Source organism: Etheostoma cragini, chromosome 15 (genome assembly GCF_013103735.1).
Source record: "Etheostoma cragini isolate CJK2018 chromosome 15, CSU_Ecrag_1.0, whole genome shotgun sequence".
NCBI classification, from domain to species: Eukaryota; Metazoa; Chordata; class Actinopteri; order Perciformes; family Percidae; genus Etheostoma; species Etheostoma cragini.
The window spans coordinates 20581382-20602788 of NC_048421.1; the positions used below are offsets into that span (position 1 = coordinate 20581382).

At 41.2% G+C, this 21407-nt stretch overlaps 1 protein-coding gene across 3 annotated transcripts; it reads left to right on the forward strand.

Moving 5' to 3' along the window:
* The first annotated feature begins 679 nt into the window (after nt 1–679).
* syt5a (synaptotagmin Va) lies at nt 680–21333 on the forward strand. Of its 3 annotated transcripts, none has more exons than XM_034893707.1 (10): nt 680–861; nt 8272–8435; nt 8866–8880; nt 10806–10984; nt 13517–13603; nt 14429–14596; nt 14747–14914; nt 15017–15134; nt 20361–20494; nt 21116–21333. In XM_034893707.1, the coding sequence occupies exons 2-10, from the start codon at nt 8279–8281 to the stop codon at nt 21323–21325; spliced, it is 1236 nt and encodes a 411-aa protein (XP_034749598.1). In that variant the 5' UTR covers nt 680–861; nt 8272–8278; the 3' UTR covers nt 21326–21333. The 3 variants fall into 3 exon arrangements, with proteins under 3 accessions (XP_034749598.1, XP_034749600.1, XP_034749599.1); XM_034893708.1 differs by lacking the exon at nt 680–861 and adding an exon at nt 4443–4553; XM_034893709.1 differs by lacking the exon at nt 8866–8880.
* Nucleotides 21334–21407: the final 74 nt, after the last annotated feature.

The following is a 21407-nucleotide window of genomic DNA, read 5'->3' on the forward strand; positions in this document are numbered from 1 at the left end:
AACGTTGAGGGGGCGGGGTTGAACGTGTAACCCCGCCCACATTGAGGTCTGCAGGTCTGCAGTCAGGGGTACATGGAGACAAGGGTGCTGAATGGAACCACCACTGTCCAGGGTGCTGAAGCTGATTCAGCAATTTAATTGAAAGCACTGATATTTTTTTAACAACTTCTAACTACAAAATTCCCACCACAGAGGATTTTGACTCTCTACTGTTTCTTTTTGGGAAAAAACAGTAATTTTAAACATTACCAGGGTTCAAAATTAACTCTTTCGTCCATCAGCATACACACCATAGTGTGTACCGAATGTACCTGCCCCTTTCACATTTTACCAACATTTGGTTGGTGACCTTACCATGACATAGTGTAATCTTTTTGCTATTTGTATTTTAAATAATACACGGTAGCATTCCTCCACTGTTTCAGCAGACTAGGAGATGAACATATCACTTAGTCGGTGGCTGTTGAGTTTGCAAATCTTAAATTAAATTACAGTTAAAACAATTGAATCTACTAAAACGCAAGTCTTTCTAATTTGTATTAAATTCACTTTTTCAACAGAGTGACACTTTACAGTTAATACAATTCTAAACGATTTTGAGAAAAATGAGACTTACTGTAATGGAATAGTGTTAGATGAACTGTCTCTTCCAAGACTTTTTTTGCAGTGTAGGTGGACAGTAAGTTGTTGGCAGCGAGGGATATTGTGGAGATTAACACAGAAAGGGGAGGGGGAAGAGAGAGAGGGTGTTATGTGCAACGACCTCTAATCAGTCGGTGGTGGTGGATTTGTCTGAAGCACATTTGGATGCAGAACACATTAATAAAATAACAACCAAAGGGAGGGACTGACTCCAAAAAGGTGAGTTATATTTTATATTATGTTAGAGTTAGATGCTCATTCATTAGCATGGCCAAATTATGTGTTTTATTATCGTGTGTGTGTGTGTTTGTGTGAGTGTGTGTGTGTTTTATTTGTAAATTTAAATGTGCTAAATTTACAATTTAATGAAAACAGAATCCGAGATGTCAAGCTAATCTTTGCACTGAACTTGAAATGGATGTTTTTTTCTCAATTGTTTTTAAATTCATTTTCAATCAAACAGACATATTTAAATTGTATACATAATAAAAGATGCCAGTAAAAATAAACTTGTTCCCTTAACCCTTTCCCCCATCCTCCTAACAGACGGTATTTAAATCACTTTACTTTAACACAGTAGTCCATGAATAAAAGAAAGTGACACTAATGTGTCATGTTTAATAGCAGGTTAAATAGGAAGAACAACAAATATTTTGTGCATTTATTTGAAAATGAAACGATTCATTTTCCATTCATGACTAATTTCAGCGGCAGTTTAATCTCTCGATGTGTATTACAGTCGTTCCGTAAATCTGTTAAGAGGCAGCTATGCTCCCAGGGAGCACAAGGTTAATGTTAATCTATTTGATTTTGTACTTTAAAGCAACTTTTTATGTCATTCTCTATAATTTGACAAATGCATTATGTTGTGAAAGTTCTTGCAGGAGAGAAACATTTGATTTTACGCATTGTGCGGGATGTTTTCCAAACCTGGCAAAGATTAGTTGAAGTGGATTATGGGAGGCTTATGCACGGCTATTTACAGAGTCTGTGTTCACGTGCAATTACCCGCAATACTGATGTTTACCTCTGCATCCTGTATGAAGTTTCTGACATTGTGTCTGGTTTTGTAACGTTTAAATCATGCAACTTGGTGATGGTTGTTTGCACCTTGACAAAGGCTACTGTGGAGTTTCTTGGTGCTTGTTGCTTTTTGTACAAAGCTGCAGCAAATTACAGCTAATTCATACTGTAAATGGTTCCCAAAAAGAGATCAAGAGTAAACATCCTAAGTGAGATAATGTAAATGGCACACACACACACACACACACACACACACACACACACACACACACACACCCACCCCCACACACACACACAAACACACACACACACTTATACATGCATGGGTACATTCCATTATCAATAACGCCACATTTAAACAGCATTTTGACTGGTCATAGCAGGAATTGCACAGGTGTTACTATTAACATTACGATGGCTCTGTTATAATTAAGTTAAATTAAGTTAAAGTGCTATTAAGTTTTTCCAGCTTTAACTAGTGAAATGCCAGCCACCGAATGCGTTTGAAACCCTTGAAGTCTTTGCTTTAGGGTTGATAATTCAGTGACAGTGTCATTTTTGTTGCTTTATTTTTTTGATTCCCTCACAGATCTCTTTTTGTTGTGTAATTTTCATACAGAACCTTTTCTATCTGCTTTTTGTGCCATTACATTGCAAGCGTTGCTGGATCTTTGCCACACAATGACTTGTTTTATTGTTCTTGAGTTTTGTTTTAAATGTCAAACACTGTTATTTCCTACAGTGTGTAAATGTGATGCATTTATAGAGCGCTTTTCTAGTCTTAACGACTACTCAAAGCGCTTTTACATCACACAGTAAACATTCACCGTTCATACACTGTGGCCGAGGGCTGCCATACAAGGTGCCACCCGCTCATCAGATAAACACTCGAACACATCGGGAGCAACTCATGGTCACCAACCTTCCGATTGGCAGCAACCGCTCTACCACTAAGCCACAGCCGCCCAGTATGTTAATACAAAAGGTTGTTCTCATATTTTGACGAACCATGTCCCTGTTGACAGACCTTTTTGTCTGTGGCATTAGTTTTTAATATCTTTATATATTTGCTTTTGCTTTTAAGAACCCAAAAATCTTCGGTTTTAGCTTCGAACCAGATTCACTGCATTCTTTTTACCCCGGTGCAACCTCACCACATATTGCTCTTTGCTCTCATTTCGTCTTCTAATCTTTGGTTTTCCAAACTATGAACCAGGATGCAAAAAATAGTATATTTGTTGCGTTGTCAGATTGGCAGTGTGATTTCCCCATTGTGCAATATCCAGACAGAGACAAGTATTCCTTCATCAACCTGATCAGGTTTCTGACACACTGATGTAAGATTCTGGCAGTGGTCCAGCTTTAATCTGCTCTGACCCTGATAACAATATAGTTGATTGATATGATTGAGGTCCATTTAGCTATTTCAATTTGTTGTATTTTAATTTGTATATTGGCTGCTCCTTTTTGTTTTGCACCCAGACAGTTACAGTACATACTCGTGTTCATGGCCATTAAAATGATCAGATTAAACCATACTTAATTCCTATTATGGATATTTTTGGCAAAAAACAGTACTGTGAAAATACAAAGGATGTGTCTAAAAGGCTGTTGTCTGTCTTAAGTTTGGTCCCTATCTGAAAGTTAGAACCATCTTACCTAACCATCACTGATTGTGATCACTGATTAACCATGTTAATGCTGTTTGGGCTTGCTAGTTTGGAAACAGATTGGTTCTTCTACTGGAGCTAAAACGCTTGCATGCACCGAGATCCCTTGTAGCTCAAAACTCGGCTTAAGACCCAGGAGCAGTTAGCTGTTAGTTTCACTTAGCATAAACACTGGAAACAAGAAGAAACAGCTAGGCTGGCTCCGTCTATAGTAAACTAAATCTGCCTACCTGCATCTCTAAAGCTCAGCAGCCTAACAAATATATCGTTTGTACATTTGTGCAAAACTTGCGGTGTAAAAACAAAAATTTGCCATTTTACAGTGGGTTGTTGCGGACTCTTTCTCGGCTCTCGGCAGTTGCCAGGCAACTACCAAAGACTCCAGGAAGTTACTCTGCCTGGTCAAGTAATGTTGTTATTGTTTTATTTGATTGTGATTTCCTTTTATCACTGACAGGCCAGCAGTTTCCCCCTATCTCCCGTGTTTGTTTGTTTTTCTATCTATCTATCTATCTAGATATCTATCTATCTATCTATCTATCTATCTATCTATCTATCTATCTATCTATCTATCTATCTATCTATCTATCTATCTATCTATCTATCTATCCATCTATCTACTTATCTATCTATCTATCTATCTATCTATCTATCTATCTATCTATCTATCCATCTAACTATCTTATTTAGCTAGCTACCTATGCCAACTAAGCTTAGCTAGGTAGCTAGCTAGCTACCACATACACTGACACACTCAGGCCCCCCTCTCTTATCCTCTGCTCATGCAGTCCACGGAGGTAAAACGGTTGATCCACCTGAATCACATTTCATTATGTGAATATGATGTGTGTGTCTTTGTGTGTGTGTTTTTATTCCAGCTGTCATGAGGGAGGATAAATAACAGTCAGACAGGGACAACAGAAGAGAGGGATGAAGGAGAGATAAGGGTTGGATGGGCGGAGAAAGGGGAGGAGATGCAGAGAGGCAAACTGTACTTAATTTGTTTAAGCTGAGGGATTTTTGGATTACCTTTGGCAATTAATCCTGTTACATCGCTGTGCAGCGACAGAGGGTTGTCCACCATTGGTGGGGCATATGTGTGTTTAAATGTCAGCCTGTGTGAAACAACTGACAAGCTCAACGCTTTACAGGGCACAGAAGTCCCTAACATTATATCATTGCATCTACCCAGGGCCACAGGCAGGGATTTGGGAGAAGGTATTTTTTCTAGTTGCATTTTACACAACTTTTAAGCCTGAAATAAATTCAAATTATGCCTTGTTAAAGAGTTAAACTGTAATGAACTCTTTTAACACGGGGTAATAAAACAAAGCAGGAATATTTATACAAATTCTAATTTCCATTTTGTTAAGGTCGTCTTTATATTGGGAATGTGTACTTAATAGGCAAAAGACATTAACATGCTATAGTAGAAAAAGTAGAGGTGTAAATAAGAGTGATGGTTGAATTCCAATTAGCTACTTCAGTTTCAGGGTCCTAATATTGTGCTTGCTCATTGTCATACTGTCATGGCTGACACTTAAAGAAACACGCCACGGTTTGTTGGAATAGGGCTTATCACGGTCTCCCCTAGCTGTAGCTAGGTGGGCCAACGCTGCTAGTTAGCTTAGCATAGTGAATGGAATCCTGTTTGCCGGTTAGCATGTTGTGAGTAAAAGTGAGCCAACCAAAAACAACAACAACCTAATTACTTCTTGTGGCCTGTGTATTGCAAACAATGTATACACTAAGACAAAAAATGCGTTGGCCCACCTATCTACAGCTAGGGGAGACCGTTGTATGCCCTATTTTAACAAACGGTGGCATTTTCCTTTAAATTAAAAAAAAACAGAGCCTTGTTAATGTTATTAGTAACACCTGTGCATTTTCTGCTATGATCATCAAAATGTGTAAATGGCCTTAGCTGTGTTCATAAGCTTCAAGTTTTTTTGAAAACTATGGATGCTACATAGGAGATGTGTTGTGTTTTGTTGGCCAGAGCGTTCAAACAACACGTTCATAGCCACTTTTACCATACTCAGGAACAGGAAGAGGAAAGGTCAGCCATGAATATAAACAACACATACATGCTGCACAAACGCCCTATCTATCAATTAAGAGCAAAAACAATTTGCATATCCCCTCAGTGATTTGGATCCCCTCTAAAATTGAAGGGTATTTCCTTGGCCCATGCTACTTGCCTTCACCAAGTTTCTTGAAAATTGGGCCATTAGTTTTTTTGTGATCCTGCTTACAGTCAAACAAACCCTTAAACAAACAGACAAACCGAACCAAAAACATAATCTCCTTGGTTGAGCTTGAGAAGTTAGAGAAACTGTTAATTAATGCTTATAACCACTTAATTTTGCAGATTGTGTAGGAGGGCTACAGTCAAAGTGATATAATGGATAGGGCTGAGAGAGACAGGCTCACGCTGAGAAGTCCATTTCTCCCCTCCCCCTTTGTGTGGTACTGAAGAGTTAGATGGCCCTGGGAACAAAGGACCTCCTCAACCTGTCTGTTGAGCATGACAGTGACAGAAGTCAGCCACTGGACACGCTGTTGAATGAACGTGCTGTGGATTGGGGAGCGGTCCTTGTCCATGAATGCCAGCCTCCTACTCATGGTCCGTTTCTCTGCAGTCGCTGTGAGCAACTCCAGCTCAACGGCAACAACAGAGCCAGCTCTCCTTACCACCCTGTGCAGTTGCCCAGTGTCTCTCTTCTTACGGTGTTTTACGATTGCTATGACAATTTTTTTTACTACTGTTAACAACGTTCCTAAACTCTTAACACAGTTAGCACTACATCTGTCTGTGTAGACTATACAATTAGCACATTTTGTGTTGCTTTGACACAGAATGCATACAGTTAACACAAAATTTAAAATGCTTGAACATCTTTTACAAACGAGCTCAACCAAGACCAAAATGATGGAATTTTACCGACAAATTTGCAAATGCTTCCACGCTGTACGTCAGAACAGAACGTATCATGTTTTAAACCTACCTCATAGGCTAAAGTCAAAGTGTACAGCGGTTCATATTGTTAATTGAAACACAAATATATCCCCTGCATTTGAGGTGTATTCCATTTTTACTGTAAATGAGAGAAACAGCTGATTGCACTTATGCAAATAGATCAATCCCAGCTGAATCCCACTTTGGGACATGTTTGCAGTGTTTTGGTAGACATAGTGTATTGTGTTAGTGTATTATTGTATTTTGAAAGTTAGTGTTGGAGTTTAGTTTACAATGTGTGATTTTGAGCATAAAGTTAACTGTTTAGCCAGTTGTGTGTTGATGCGTTTGGTGCGTTAAGAGTTTAGATAGCAATTGTTAAAAACTGTTACGCTGCCTCCCCAACACACCACAGCGTAGATCAGGACACTAGCAATGACAGACTGGTAAAACATCCACAGGAGCTTACTGCAGACATTGAATGCCGCTGACCCCTCAGGAAGTAAAGCAGACTCTGCCATTTCCAATACAGCGCGTCTGTGTTGGCTGACCAGTCCAGTTTGTTGTCTATGTATACCCACAGGTACTTATGCTTATGCTGACCACATACACATTAACCCCTTCAATGGAGACTGGTAACATATGTGGCTTATATCTCCTGGTTGAGCCTGCACAAAGTCATCCACCAGGTTCCTGTACTCGTCCTCCTGTCCATTACTAATGACTTACTAATTACTACAATTGCAGTGTTGTCAAAACACCTTTACATGTGGCATGAATCCGAGTTGTAGCTGAAGTCAGAAGTCTACAGGGTGAACAGGAACGGTGAAAGCACAGTCCCATGAGGCACTCCGGTGCTGCAGATTACAGTTTCTGACAAACAGTCCTTCAGCTTGATGAACTGTGGTCTCTCTGGTAGGTAGTCTGTCATCTAGGATACCAGGTGAGCCTCAACACCCATCTGCACAAGCTATTTTAAAGTACTTTTTTAACCTTTATTTATCCAGGTAGGTGGATTGAGAACAATTTCTCATTTGCAACGACGCCCTTCCACATTCACACAGTTACATGTTCATACCTGGAAGCTGCCCAGTACAACCACAGTCGGATCTGAGCAAGTCCACTGTAGCGGTTGGGGTTAAGGGCACCAAATTGGTGGTAATGACTTTCCCCACCCAGATTTTATCCTGCCAATCTGGGGATTTTACCCAACCTGCTGTCCGAAGCCTTCTTCCTTAACCCTGCCGACTGCTTGTCTCTGAATGGTGTTAAAGGCGCTAGAGAAATCCCTTCACTTTTCCCCTTGTTCAGATAAGATTGCACTCTATGCAGTGGGTTCATAATGGCATCCTCCACGTCCATCTTCTCCTGGAATGCAAACTGGAGCCGGTCGAGTGAGGGGCTGACTTGGGGTCTGAGGATGTGAAGTAGCAGTGGCTCTATCGTCTTGATGACATTTAAATGCTGAATACATTTTACATTTTGAATGAGTATTTTTACATTATTGTATTAGTATTACTATAACTCTTGCATAAATACATTGTGTAGGCTACTTGTACCAATATCCATTAATATGCACTGACCTATCTCAATAAACTATTAAATGATCACTTAAAAAAATAAAAATAGAGTCCTTCCTTTACCACTGGATTTCCTCACCGTGTATCTGCTTCTTTTCAGTAAAACCTCAAAGAATTAAAAACCTTTGTGCCTTATGAGTTTAGTTGTCTTTGTGAGCTTATAGCTTAAAACTGAAGAGTCAATAAATAGTGAGAGGCATGAGGGTGAAGCGAGCGAGAGAGGATTAAAGAGATTAAAGCCAGGTCAAAGGTCAAATAGCATGATATTTAAATGAAGGACACATTTGAAGACAGAACAAATGTGTTGTTAGCGCTTTGTTGTAGTTTTAATATCACCGCAATTGATTTGGAGATTACAAAGTTGCTGACTGTTGTCTGCTCTCCTTTGATTTCACAGAGCAGAGATGCGATTGGTCAGCGTGGCCGGGACACGTCTCCGCAGGGCGGCTGAGGAGGAGGAGCGGGAGCCCCCACCAGCTCAGTCTTCCCCCTCGCACCGCTCCAACCACCAGTTCGCCAGCATGAAGAGCAAGTTCTTTGATGAGCTCACGCACCTGCCAAGTGAGCACAAACACAACTGCATAAAATACACACATTAGGAAAATGGAACACACAATTATGCTCATAGCTGTTGTTGCACATCCAAATTAAGATAAATAGTGGGTGTTCTCAAATACTAAATTGTTTAAGCACAAGAAATGTATTTCCAATAAATTAGGTCCTGTTTAGTTTATATATAGGGGAGGTCAACCAATTTTACACATGTGCATAATGTGGTTGCAGTAGCTCTAGATGATGTTAAGTCTAGAAAAAAGACTGATGTTATTGTTACTGTAGAACCACAGACACATGCAAACTAAAAAAGAATCAATCTACTACGTACACACAATCATCAAGCCATCATGTCATCTCATTTTCAATTGTCATTTTTCATTTCTCTATTGTGTCCTCTCTCATCACTTCGTGTGGCCATTCTGCTCTGCTCTTCAAGATCATAAACTCAATAGTAAGTCCATCTCTTGTCTTGTAGCGTTCATGTGTGTCTTTTACATGTGGCGAAAAACAGCTGTGTATTGAACAAGTTGATGCCTTCAACAGAGAAGTTCAACAGACATACTACAGGAGTGTAGTATTATGGAAGTATTATGGAGACACACCCTTCAACAGCAAAAAAAGAAGCTTTGTACACTGTCGGGCTTCTTAGCCAACGGTACGGAAGCCCACTTTCACCCAAAAAATTGAAATATGAAAAGTTATATCTGTCTAATGTTGGAAATGATTAAATAGTCTTTGATATGTCTGCGATTTTGCTCATCCAACAGCACTGTCCCGGGGTGACCTCTAGCTCACCCATCAAGAGCGTTTGTCTCATGTTAGCTGAGTTCTGGGTTCAAATACAACCCCTTTGCTGCGTGTAATCCCCCATCTCTCCCTCCCCCCTTAATGTCTATCCACTCTCTCTGTCCCCAAAAAAATAATCCAGCAGTGGTGACACAATGGTTAAAGCAGCTATAATCAATATTTTTTACAGCAGCAATGTGTAAAATGTGAAACTACAGAGAATTATCACAAGAAACTGCAACTTCCCCAATTTTGGAGTTTAGGATCCTTATTTAGCTGTCCGGCTGCAACTGTTTGGGCTCACTCTCACCAATCTTGTAGCAGTGTTGTTGGCCGCAGAGGGCAGCGGTTTTCAGATAAAAAGCTCTAAATTACACTGTACACTACATGCTCAGTAAATAGACACAGTTAGCTGTGGAGCATTTAGCAGCTAGAGAGCAGTTGGCGGAGACTAAAAACAGAGCAAATGTTTTTTGCTGCTCTGAAGTGGCCAAAACAACATTGGTTATTGCAGGTTTGAGCTTCAATTTATGAAATGAGATTATGCATGAATTCAGGCAGATCATAGATGGAAAATCAAATGTCATTTTAATAATTAGGTGAGGCCAGCAGAGAATACTGGCAGCAGCAGTCTTGCATTGCCAGATTCCTCCACAGCGCCGCGGAGGAGGGTCTCCAGGAAAACTAATTGGATTTTAAATTAAAAGGTTTTAAGCATTCTCATATACTGGGCATGCATGTGCCAGGGTGAACAGGAAGCAGCATGTGTACTCTGCCCATTGCCATGTTAAATTTACTTAGTCCACACGGCATTCTGGGATGGGAGAAAAACATGCTTTGGTTTAATGGCATTTCTTTTAACCAATCACAATCATCTTGGCATGAGTGCCGGACTGAGCAATGGGGCCTCTTAAAAACAGTCTCGGGAAGGAGTTTGTTTTGGTGGAACTTTTGAATGTTCAAAAGTTGTTTTAGTTGTGAAACAGAGATCTGAGGAGCAGTTAATCATAGTCGTCATAAATTCACCAGAGTTTAGAATGCCAAATCAAAGAAAGAGGAAGGGATGAAATAAGGGATGAAATAAGGGATGAAATAAGGGATGAAATAAGGGATGGAATAAGGGATGAAATAAGGGACATTCAGCGGAATTTCCAGCGGCAACAGTGAAATGTTGTGATATACACCATGGCAACGGTAACGGTAGATGGCAGTGCAATTCAAAATTGAAATATTTTAACTTTTTGCTGTACTCCATGAAATGAAATCCTACAGAGACATTACAAGAAGCTACATGCATTACAACAACAATTGTTGTCGTCCGTCAGTCTGTCTGACAAAATGCTAATCCTTTAAGTTCTTGTTGAAATATTTCAGACTGGACCAGACAGACAGAGTGGCATCGACGTCAACATAGTTGCAACACTAGCATGGCTAAAAACTTCACACACACACACTTCAACAATCTTAAATGGTTTAGAAATTGCTTTTAAAAATTTGAACTTTAAAAAAGTCCAGTTCACCTGAGTAGGCTGTTTCACTGTTGTTACAAAGCTGCATGGTGCAAACATGCCCTTCTCCTCCTTTCTTCAGTGCCCATGTGGGCGGTGGGAGCCATTGTGGTTGTAGTCCTTGCCCTTATCGCCTGCATGGGATTCTGCATCTACAAGAAGTGCTTTGGGGGAAAGAAGCCCAAGAAGGTCAGAGAAAGAAAGGCAGGACGAGGGCGCAGGAAGAAGGACAAAGATGGAGAGGAGGGAGATGATAAGAAGGTGAGAAATTATTTTTTTTAATATAGAAGTTTTTTTTTTTAAATGTTTTCTCCTACACAGATAAGCAAGGTTTCTAAGGTTTCACTTGTTCACCTGGTTTTTTATTTTAAGTAACTTCTCTTACATTCAAGCCATTGCCAGATTGGTTGATATAAAGCTAATTAAGACTATCAGCTCCTCACAACTCTCTCTCTATTTCTCAGTATGGCTATGTTTACAAAATGGTGTACTCAAGTAACTTTTGAGCGCAGAAGCTCAAGTGAAAAAACAGCAGCCTTTTTGGAGACAAAAAGGACATACACATAAGATAATTACCTCTTCTAAAGAGTCCATCATGTTTTTTTTAATCCTCCGTGTCCTCCTTGATTTCACAGGACATAATACTAGCAACTGTGTGGGGAGAGGTGGGGGTGGTGCAAGATCACCTAAGTCTTAGAAAACCTAATGGGGGCGTCAGAACCTACGCACTATAGCTATAACCCTCATGTTGTCAATGGCGGTTTTCCACTGCGTGGTATCTACTCGACTCACCTCGACTCTACTCGCCTTCTTTGATTTTCCATTATGAAAAAAAGTCCCTGGTACCTGGGTACTTTTTTTAGTACCACCTTAGTCGAGGTTCCAAGCGAGCTGAGAACAAACGCAACATTTAAAAAATAATCTTGCCAAACACCGACAGATTATCTACTCGGCACTATTCTCACTTTTAAACTGTTCAATATTAAGTGCTATTAGGGGCTTTTGCATGTTGTTTCAAATATTGCACACTGTTACTTTTAAAAAAACAAGACATTATATCAAAGAAAAGTTTTTATTTAGCTATTCAAGTAGCGCATCAAACCCTCCCCTACATCCCGGTTTTTCTATGTCAATGTTCTTTTTAACTATCTTTTTGTATTTACCCAAAATAACATGATTGATTCCACACAACGCTCTTTGGCAAGTACAAATCTCTACTTTAATTAATTTTGGGGTGTCATATTCAATTTTTTCAATTTTATAGCATTTGAAAAAAAAATTTAAGAGGTAAAAGTTGACATATTCCAGTCTGTGATTATCCATCAAGATGCATTGCTTTAATTTTGTTGTAAATAATTCCTAATTTCTGCTTTTCTAACTCAAACATTATGTATAATTTCCTATAAATGGGGTTTATTTACCATAAATTCCAAAAATATCGGAAAATAAAGTTAATAACTTAGTGTTACATAGTGTTGAAAACGTCAAAAAGTGACAAACATTGATAAAAAGCGTCAAAAGTGTTGAAAAAAAGGACCAAAACTTAAGAAAAAGTGATAAACATTGAAAAAAAGCATCAACCAAAGTGTTGATTTTCAATTTTGAAGGGAAAACAACAAAAGGGTTAAAAAAACATCGCAGTTGCAAGCCAGAATACAGTTCCCATTATTTGTTTTTAAGGTGTAGCTTGACATTTTGGAACAGAGTCTTTTTTTGCAGATAGTTAGATGAGAAGATACATTTTTCACATGTTTAACAGGATAAATACGTAGCTATAGCCAGCACATGGTTAGCTTAGATAGCATAAAGACTTGAAATAGAGGGGAACAGCTCTGTCCAAAGGTACAAAATGCTGGTGCTGGTAGGCGGATTTTGATACTTTTGGACAGAGCTGTTTTCCCCTTGATGCTAAGCTAACCAGCTGCTGGCTGTAACATCATATTTAGTATTTAGCTAATGTGCAGACATGAGTGTCAAGAAAGTCAATAGGCCTATTTCTCAAAATGAACTGCACCTTAAAGGCAGGGGAAAATATGTAACTGGGAACACGTGTAACAGTACATGACTGACTGCATTCTCCACAGGCCAACAGATAGAGTTAGCCCCCCTGTTTTTATCTGATTGCAATCACTGCTTCACAGTCCACAGATGTTTGGCTTTTATCCATGTTGAGACTAGCAACAAATTGACAGCTTAACTGGGCACAAAACCCCAAAATGTATGACAGAGTAACAGCTGCTGGTCCCTTGGGATTGCAAAAGCATGTAGTAACAAGAATAAATATAACATAATAGATTATTTCAAATAATTATGTAAAACATTTACTTGTTGCAAAACCAAAAGGATAAAGCCATTAGTATTTTTTTTTTAATCAGTGCTCATGCTTATGCGTGATTACTGATATTATGTGTGAAACAATCCGATCAGGATAGACTCAAGGTCTGTTCACACAGATGATGGGAAACAGTGTTTTTTGCAATTTAGGATACACATAAAATGGACGAGAGCGACTTTCTTCAGACTTACAGAATGGAATGTAACATTATTCACAGAAGTAGAATCTTCAAAGGGTGGCTGTTATGTGGGAAACCCCAGTGGATGAGTAGAAAGCAACACACACACCACACATAGAACATGGGGGCCCACTCATTAAATATTTCTCCAAAGTGCTACTAGTGATCAAAAACTCTGCTACTCTACTTTACTATATGTCAATATAGGTTCATTGTCATTATCTTTTGAAATGTGGGAGCTTAATACTATTATTGGCTAACTATGCTGTGTTTCTTGCAGGAGGGAGAGGAAGGGAAGGAAGATGAGGAGAAGGAAAATCTTGGCAAACTGGAGTACACACTGGACTATAACTTTACTGATAACCAGGTATACATGTACACTTGCCTGCACGTAGTATTTTACCTCAAACCTCCCAAACACAGAAGCAAAAGAATTAATGAGCCCAAACCATAGAAGGGCCCTGTAAAGGTGGCACCATTTATTCTGAAAAGCTAGCTTAATTTCCGGATTTAGGACCCAGGAATGCTTAAACCAGATACAGTTTAGAACCGTTGCCTCAATCTGTGTCACGTAGGTTTCTCCACTGCCATGCCTCTTTAGGAAACCAGCGGCAGGTTGGTAGTGGTTGGGGAATTGGGTTGGGAACCGGAGGGTTGCTGGTTCAAGTCCACATACAGACCAAAGTATGGTGGTGGACTAGCTGGAAATGTGCCAGTTTACCTCCTGGGCACTGCCAAGGTGCTTTTGAGCAAGGCACCAAACCCCCAACTGCTCGGGGCGCCTTTCCATGAGCAGCCCCCCCCACTCTGACATCTCTCCATTTAGTTAATGTTTAAGTGTAATTCAGACCCATGTGTAATAACAATATAGTGTAAATTGTAATTTCCCTTTGTGGAGGATACATTATTCCAAAGTCAACATTACCCCAGACGGACACAGCAGGAGACTCAATTTTATCTCAGGTCCAAACTCTCGCAATACTGATAGCTAATGTCAACTAACGTTGGTGAACATGATAAATTATACAAAGACAACTTTTCATCCATCCACACAACATTAACTACACTTTCAAGAGGTCACGCCCATTTAAGAGACAGGAAGTGCGAACTGTTTCATGAATTCGCACTGCTTGAAATGTGCTTCTTTACTATAGTGATCTTTGCTTATTCTTACCTCCCCGTCCTTCTCCAGCTGATAGTTGGCATCCTCCAGGCTCAGGACCTCCCAGCCATGGATTTAGGGGGGACCTCAGATCCCTATGTCAAAGTCTACATGCTGCCGGACAAGAAGAAGAAGTTTGAGACCAAAGTCCAGCGCAAGAACCTCTGTCCGGTTTTCAATGAGACCTTCACTTTTAAGGTCTGTACATCAATACTGCAGAGCAGTGAATCAATGAACAGTAAACTTTACAATGAAATTGTTTTGATCTTATTATCAGTAGCATTTGTAAACTGTCCAGCATGAACATTGAAGCATCTTAAGCACTTTTTTTATATGATCCCTTTCTAGATACCCTATAATGAGTTGGGTGGTCAGATTCTGGTGCTGCAGGTCTTTGACTTTGATCGTTTTGGTAAACATGACACCATCGGCGAAATCAAGATTCCCATGAACAGTATAGACCTTGCACAGCCAATACACGAATGGAAGGATCTGATTGGAGGGGAGAAAGAGGAGGTAAATGATTAGTTAATAGTCATTAACCAACATTTAAAGCAACCAAAGCCCTGTGCAATATGATAACTCATCCATGTACTGCATATGTAATGTCCTTCACAGCAAGAAAAGCTAGGTGATATCTGCATTTCCCTTCGTTACGTCCCTACGGCTGGTAAGCTAACAGTTAACATCATGGAAGCCAAGAACTTGAAGAAGATGGATGTTGGAGGACTGTCAGGTAAAAACACATTGCCTGCATGCTTGTACTAAAGACAGTTAATAAATGGCAGTTATGGTTCCTGTCTACTATGGTGTTGTTTTTACGGAAATCATTAGCCTGCTTCTCAGCATTGCACGCTGGTGGGCTTGCCAGGATGCAATTTCCTTTCACTGACCACTGACAAGCAAAGGAAGCAGGCTACACTCTCCTACAACAACATGTTTGCAACTAATTGGACGAATGCTTCACGTGGGGCTGTCTGCTTCCAAATTTTGAAATAGACCATTATGGCGTCTCTTTTATTATGAAAAACAGTTAACTGATGTTTCTGAATTTTTTTTATTGGAGACATAGGCTATGCAGTAGCTGAATCTGTCTTCGTTCCAGATTGGCAACCATTAGTTGAAAAGATTTTCCTGAGTTTCTGAGAGATGGCAAGTCGAGCTGCTCCTGGATTCAACTTGATGCAATTGAGTCACAGGCATCTCAACGCCCTGATTTTCGAATGTTGCTGCAACGTTACCAGAATGTATTGCGCGCATGCTTCCCTTAGACCATGAATGGGAAGCATGGAGATGAGGCTTGGCAGTGGACACCTACCATTAGGGTTTAAATTATATTTATAGGATCAAATCATAACAACATTTATCTCAAGACACTCAGATAGAGTAGGTCTAGACCACACTCTATAATTTAGAAAGACCCAACAATTTCATTAATTCCCCCAAGAGCAAGCATTTAATGCGACAGTGGTAATGAAAAACTTCCTTTTAGAAAGAAACCTGGGAAAGACCCAGGCTCCTGGTAGGTGGTGTCAGCCCAGTTGGGGCTGTGATGAACAGTAGCAACAATAGTCACAGTAAAGATAATGGAACTTTAATTACAAAATAGTAGCTGTTGTAGTTCATGGTGTAGCAGGGCACTGCAGGGCATAGCAGGATGTAGCATGACATAGCAGGGCGTGGAGCAGGACCCCGGCAAAAGCAACAACCATGACTTAGGTGCCACCCTTATCCAAGGAAAACTGCTGGGTGAAAATAGCAGAAGACTAGGTTAGTAACAAGCCTTTCTGGGACACAGATGGAAAGAGAGAGGAGAGAGGAGCTCAGTGTGTCAAAGGAAGACCCCAGCAGTCTAAAACTTGAACAGCATAATTAAGAGCTGGTGAAAGGAAAATCTGAGCCAATTCTATAAGAGTTGGTATGTGAATCCTACAACTATAAAGAGAAGCAGAGAGGATAACGGGTGCCGTGTCTGTAGACACTGTAAACACTGTGGCGAGACAACAATGGTCCAGAATCAGATTGCAGTAAAAGCCTACTAAGGTGGTTTATTTTTCTTTGTACAGAAGAATAAGGGCTGCAGCAGCGTAGCTCCCTCGTGGCGTGGCTAGTGTGCAGGGCTAGGTAGGGTATTAGGGAATTTAGCTGGGTAGGCAAGGTGCAGTTGAGGGGCTCACCGGTGCAGTTGTGCAAGGAAGGGACAGGAGACCTCGAGTTCCAGTGAAGGTGATGAGTCATTCGGCTCAAATCTTCTTTGGCTTCGATTTACGGGCTTTCTTGATGCAGGAACGAGAGGCAGCTGGAGGTGGATGTGGCCTGGCTTTTTGGCTTCTCTAGGAATAGATGGCTCAATAGAACTGTGACTATCTGTCAGCCTGGCTAGAGTATTGATAAGAAACCTTGGGTTGTTCTAATTTTCTTCTATTAGTGATGAATAATAGTCTGATCTGGCATTTCTGAGTCTTGCCAATCTAAACAAGATTCTTCCAGTTTGGTGGAATGCCATTTACTTTAAATTTCTGGGAAGTAGGGTTTTTAATTTTTTTTTAAATTTTTACAAGTTTGGGAGTTTACAAAGGTGCTAGTTTCCTTTGCTTCATAATCTTCTTTTTGAGGGGAGCAAACATTCCGTAAGTTGTTTGTAGGCAGGTCGTAGCACCGTCTACAAAAGTATCAATTTGGTTGTTGGCTGTTATATTAAACAGGGATAGACATGAGATAAACATCAAATATGCTTTGATACAAGCAGGAATTGCAAGAGCTACTTGGATATGGTGTCTCTGTGATGGTATTCCACGGTGAGAAGGTGGGCGGAGCATCCACATTGTTGAGGACCCCTCTGCATCGTCAGCAGGTGTCTCTGGCTCATTAGCGTTTCACACCTTAACCTGTGCGCTTCACCTGAGCGGGGCAGCAAAGACCATTTAGCCTTTGTCTGCAGAGGGGTTCCAACAGTGGTCTCTCTTCAGCCACAACCTTCTTCAGCTAGTCTTGGCTGCCAGAGCTATCTCCCTGGAGGCTTTCTTCAGATGTTTTGGATCCAGGCCAACCTTCTGCAGGAAATAGCGCAAAGATGTTGCTGGGAAACCATGACTGCCGACTTTGATAGAAAACATGGTTGTGTGCCATCCTTTAATAAGTGCCTCCTCGATCAAGTCCTGGAACTTAGTCTTCTTGAATTGGTGCAAGATAGCTAGCCTGTCCTCCCATGGCACTGTAAGTTTAGCTACTAAGATGGTCTTTGTGCTCCTGGAAATCAGGATCAGGTCTGGATGCAGTGACGTTACTGCGATGTCTTGCGGGAAGACGAGCCTAATTCCCCGATCCACTTGCATCTCCCAGTGAAAAGCACGTTGTAGAATTGATGGCAGGTGCTTGGCAGTTGCCTTTACTGTGGGGGTATGGTTGCCTTCATGCTGAAAGTTGATGAATTTGGGGGATAGTGGTACTAGGTTGTTATTGGCTTTGACCCTCTTGTTGTGTCTCCACCTGTAACGACCATCTCCTAGTGTTTTGGGGCATGCCGTCAAAATAGGATTCAGTGTAGATAGCAGTGCTCCAAAGTGCTTGCATGATGGATTTTCTTCCTTGCCCCAGATTTTTAAATCATTTGGGGTTGGCAAGAGGTCAGCCACAGCACTTAGTAAAAAGGTCAGCTTGCCTTGGTCGGTTTTCCAGAGTTCTTTCCAGGACAGTGGTTGCTCGATTGCCTGGTCCCACCAGATCCACTGCCCCTGAGAGGCCAGCCCTACCGCTTTCATATGGCGCTGTTCTTCTTCTGCTTCTTGGACCCTCTGCACCCCAAGCTTTCTCTTGCCTTTGGTGTTGGCCTTGCTCCACCTCTTGGTGTTGTAATATCCGAGTCCCAGACGTCCTCCACTTCCACTTTCTGTCGCACCTGATGGACTTGCTAGCGTGCTGGACTTTACCATCCTATGACAGGAGCAGCCTACTGACTGCTCTTGCCTTGGTGGCCTTGAATTCTTAAACTACTGATAAAACAGGCAAGTGGACACTGGAGTTCTTACTGTACAGGTTCAATGATCTGCAGGAAGGGGGGACGTCCAACCATTTCCGCACAAAATTACTGCACATCCTCCCCATTGCTTCCACTTATGTCATAAGACATTCATATTGCAGGGAGGGCCATTGTAGTCTAGGTATAATGCCATACTGAAAGCACCATACCTTAAACCTCCCAAGCAACTCTGGTATCAATTGCCTTAAACCACATATTTAGTTGGGCTTTGGTGTCTTCGAGATTGCAGATGCCCATCAGGGAGTGGTCATTGTTTTTACTGAGACGTTGGATACCTTGGTCTTGAATTATTGGAATCTCTGAGCCTTGGATGCTGAAGGTGTTTCTCATCAACTTTCCTTTGTGGATACTGAGGCTCCTGGATTTCTCTGGTTTATTGCATCCATGCCCATGTCACCATCTTTTCCAGTGCACTTAGGATCCACTGTGTTCCTTGAACTGCTGGGGTCATCACAGTCACATTGTCCATGAAAGCCCGGCAAGCAGGATGTCTTGTGCCGTCATCCGATTTAGGACCTCTACACTGCATCTCTCTTGCTTTCAGAAGAAGATTCATGGCAACCATGAACAGGACCACTGAAATAGTGCAGCCTGCCATGATGCCCTTCTCCAGCCTTTGCCATTTGGTGGTGAAGTTTCCCACTGTGAACCTCATTTTCAGTAAATCCATTTGTGACATCACCAGTTTAACCACATCTGTTGGTACTGGGTAGTGTTCCAAAGCCCTTTGGATCAACTAATGAGGTACACTCAAGTAGGCTTTGGCAAGATTTAGCCAGAAACAGTGAGTGTGTTTTAATTACTCTTTGCTTCTTGGACAATCTGGCTGATTGCTGATGTGTGTTCCAGGCATCCAGAATATCCTGGGATTCCTCCTTTTTGAACACTGGAGTCAATGTACTCATTGTTGAGAAGATACAACGTATCTTTTAGCAACAATGGGCCAGAATATTTTCCCCTCAATGTCTAATAAGAAGATCTCTCTGAACTTTTCAAGTCCTGTAGAGTTCATTCCTTTAGGTACAAAGCAGCCCTCAGCGAGTGTCCAGAGCCCAGGTTCCGGCCTTTTTTTCCAGAGTGTCCATAAGAGCTTGGCTCGTAAGTAGCAGTGAGCAGTTTTTATAGATCTTGTACGTTGTCCTGATGGTCAACAACTGACCTCACTTCAACCATGGTGAAGTCTACCATGCTGAATGGAAAGATTGGCATGGGCCTCGGCAGCTGTAACTGGCATTCTCCCAGTGGGGTGTCTCTGAGGGGGTCCCCATGTGCTGTTGCCATGCTCTTCTCCACATCCTTCTTGGAACACCTAAGTTGCCCGCGCTCAGGCTTTCCTAGGATGTCAGCTGTAAACTGGAAGGGGTTGTTAAAAAAAAAAAGGTTCCTCTTACAACGCTTTTCACTCCGTTTCTTCCGGGGTGACTCCGCTTTGCAGAGAAGAATGACATTTTTCCACACCTCCACCCTTAGCTGGTTTAGCGCTGGTTTCTCCATAACGTTCGCTTTCTGGAGCACTGTGGTGTGCTTTCTGGCTCCGGTCCTCCTCTGACTGACGAGCAGCTATGATATACTCAGAGATGGCTCTCTAGGTATTGCCATAGCTTTGCATTGCTGCAGCTGCTTCTTGCGTGTGGTCTTGCCTTGGTGAATTTTAACGTCATGTTTGTTCTTTAACACTCCGCCACAGATGTTGCATCTTCTGTTATCCTCATCTACCTGTCTTACTGCATCCAATCCAACCTCAATTTGATTATCTGATATCAGATTGTTTACTAGTACTGATTTAGAAGACATATATCTAACATGTAATAGTCCACATCTAATTTTATTATTCTGTTCTATAATTGCAGTTGTAGTTTTAATTCCAATTAGGTTGGATAGCTCCACTTAACAACTGATGTCATGTCTCTCCCTTTCTCTCAGATCCCTTTGTTAAGGTGGTGCTGCAGCACAATGGGAAGCGAATAAAGAAGAAGAAGACGTCAGTGAAACAAAACACTCTGAATCCTTATTTCAATGAGAGTTTTAGCTTTGAGATCCCCTTCTCCATGATCCAGGTTTGTACATTTTAGTTGAATATGACATGTTTCCTTTGACATTTACTTGTTCTTCTCACTCATCGTAAAAGTTTGCATTCAGTTAATTGTTTCAAATTAAGATTCTATTCTTTTGTGGCTGCACTATTAGTCACGGTAGCAGTTTAAGGACTGGCCCTGTGGGTCGATCAGGTGGTCCACCACTTTGGTCCACACTGAAATATCTCAACAACTGACCCTTATATGCTCCTAAATGCCTACTTGTTTTATACACTACACCTCCAGTTTGTAAAGCAGGTTCATTTTGAAAAGTTTAAGTCACAAGCCCAAGCCAAAATAACCCATGTGACATCAGAGGGTTGTTTCTTTACATTGGAAAGTTGGAAAGCCGTAAAGCTAATTAAAATATGTACTGTACATTAGTGCTGCACAGTTAATCACAATTTTATGGAAATCCATATGGACTAGTGCGATATTAAAACTGATAAAGGCATTATATTTGTCAAGCCATTCCAAATTAAGTATTCTGGTGCTGTAGAGACATCCCAGCCCACAAAACACGTCCTACAGATTAAAAAAAAAGATTGGTACAGTCCAACTCTCACTTACTAGCTTCTCCTCCTTGGCTGTCTCCACACACAGAAACTCCAGGTGATAATTACTGTGTATGACTACGACAAGCTTGGCAGCAACGACGCCATTGGCAAATTCTGGATCGGCTACGGTGCCTCAGGTGTCGGGCTACGCCACTGGTCAGACATGCTGGCCAATCCCAGGCGTCCAGTGGCCCAGTGGCACTCACTGTGCCCAGAGGAGGAGGTGGATGCTGCTCTGAAAGCCCCCATCCGTTAAACACACACTCTCTCTCTCTCTCTCACACACACACACACACACACACACAAACACACACACACACACACACACACACACACAC

Coding starts and splice junctions, on each gene's coding strand:
- syt5a (XM_034893707.1), top strand. CDS start 8,279: ATGCGATTGGTCAGCGTGGCCGGGACACGTCTCCGCAGGGCGGCTGAG. Junction 10,985..13,516: donor AGGAGGGAGATGATAAGAAG/GTGAGAAATTAT, acceptor TGTTTCTTGCAG/GAGGGAGAGGAAGGGAAGGA. Junction 20,495..21,115: donor TCCCCTTCTCCATGATCCAG/GTTTGTACATTT, acceptor CTCCACACACAG/AAACTCCAGGTGATAATTAC.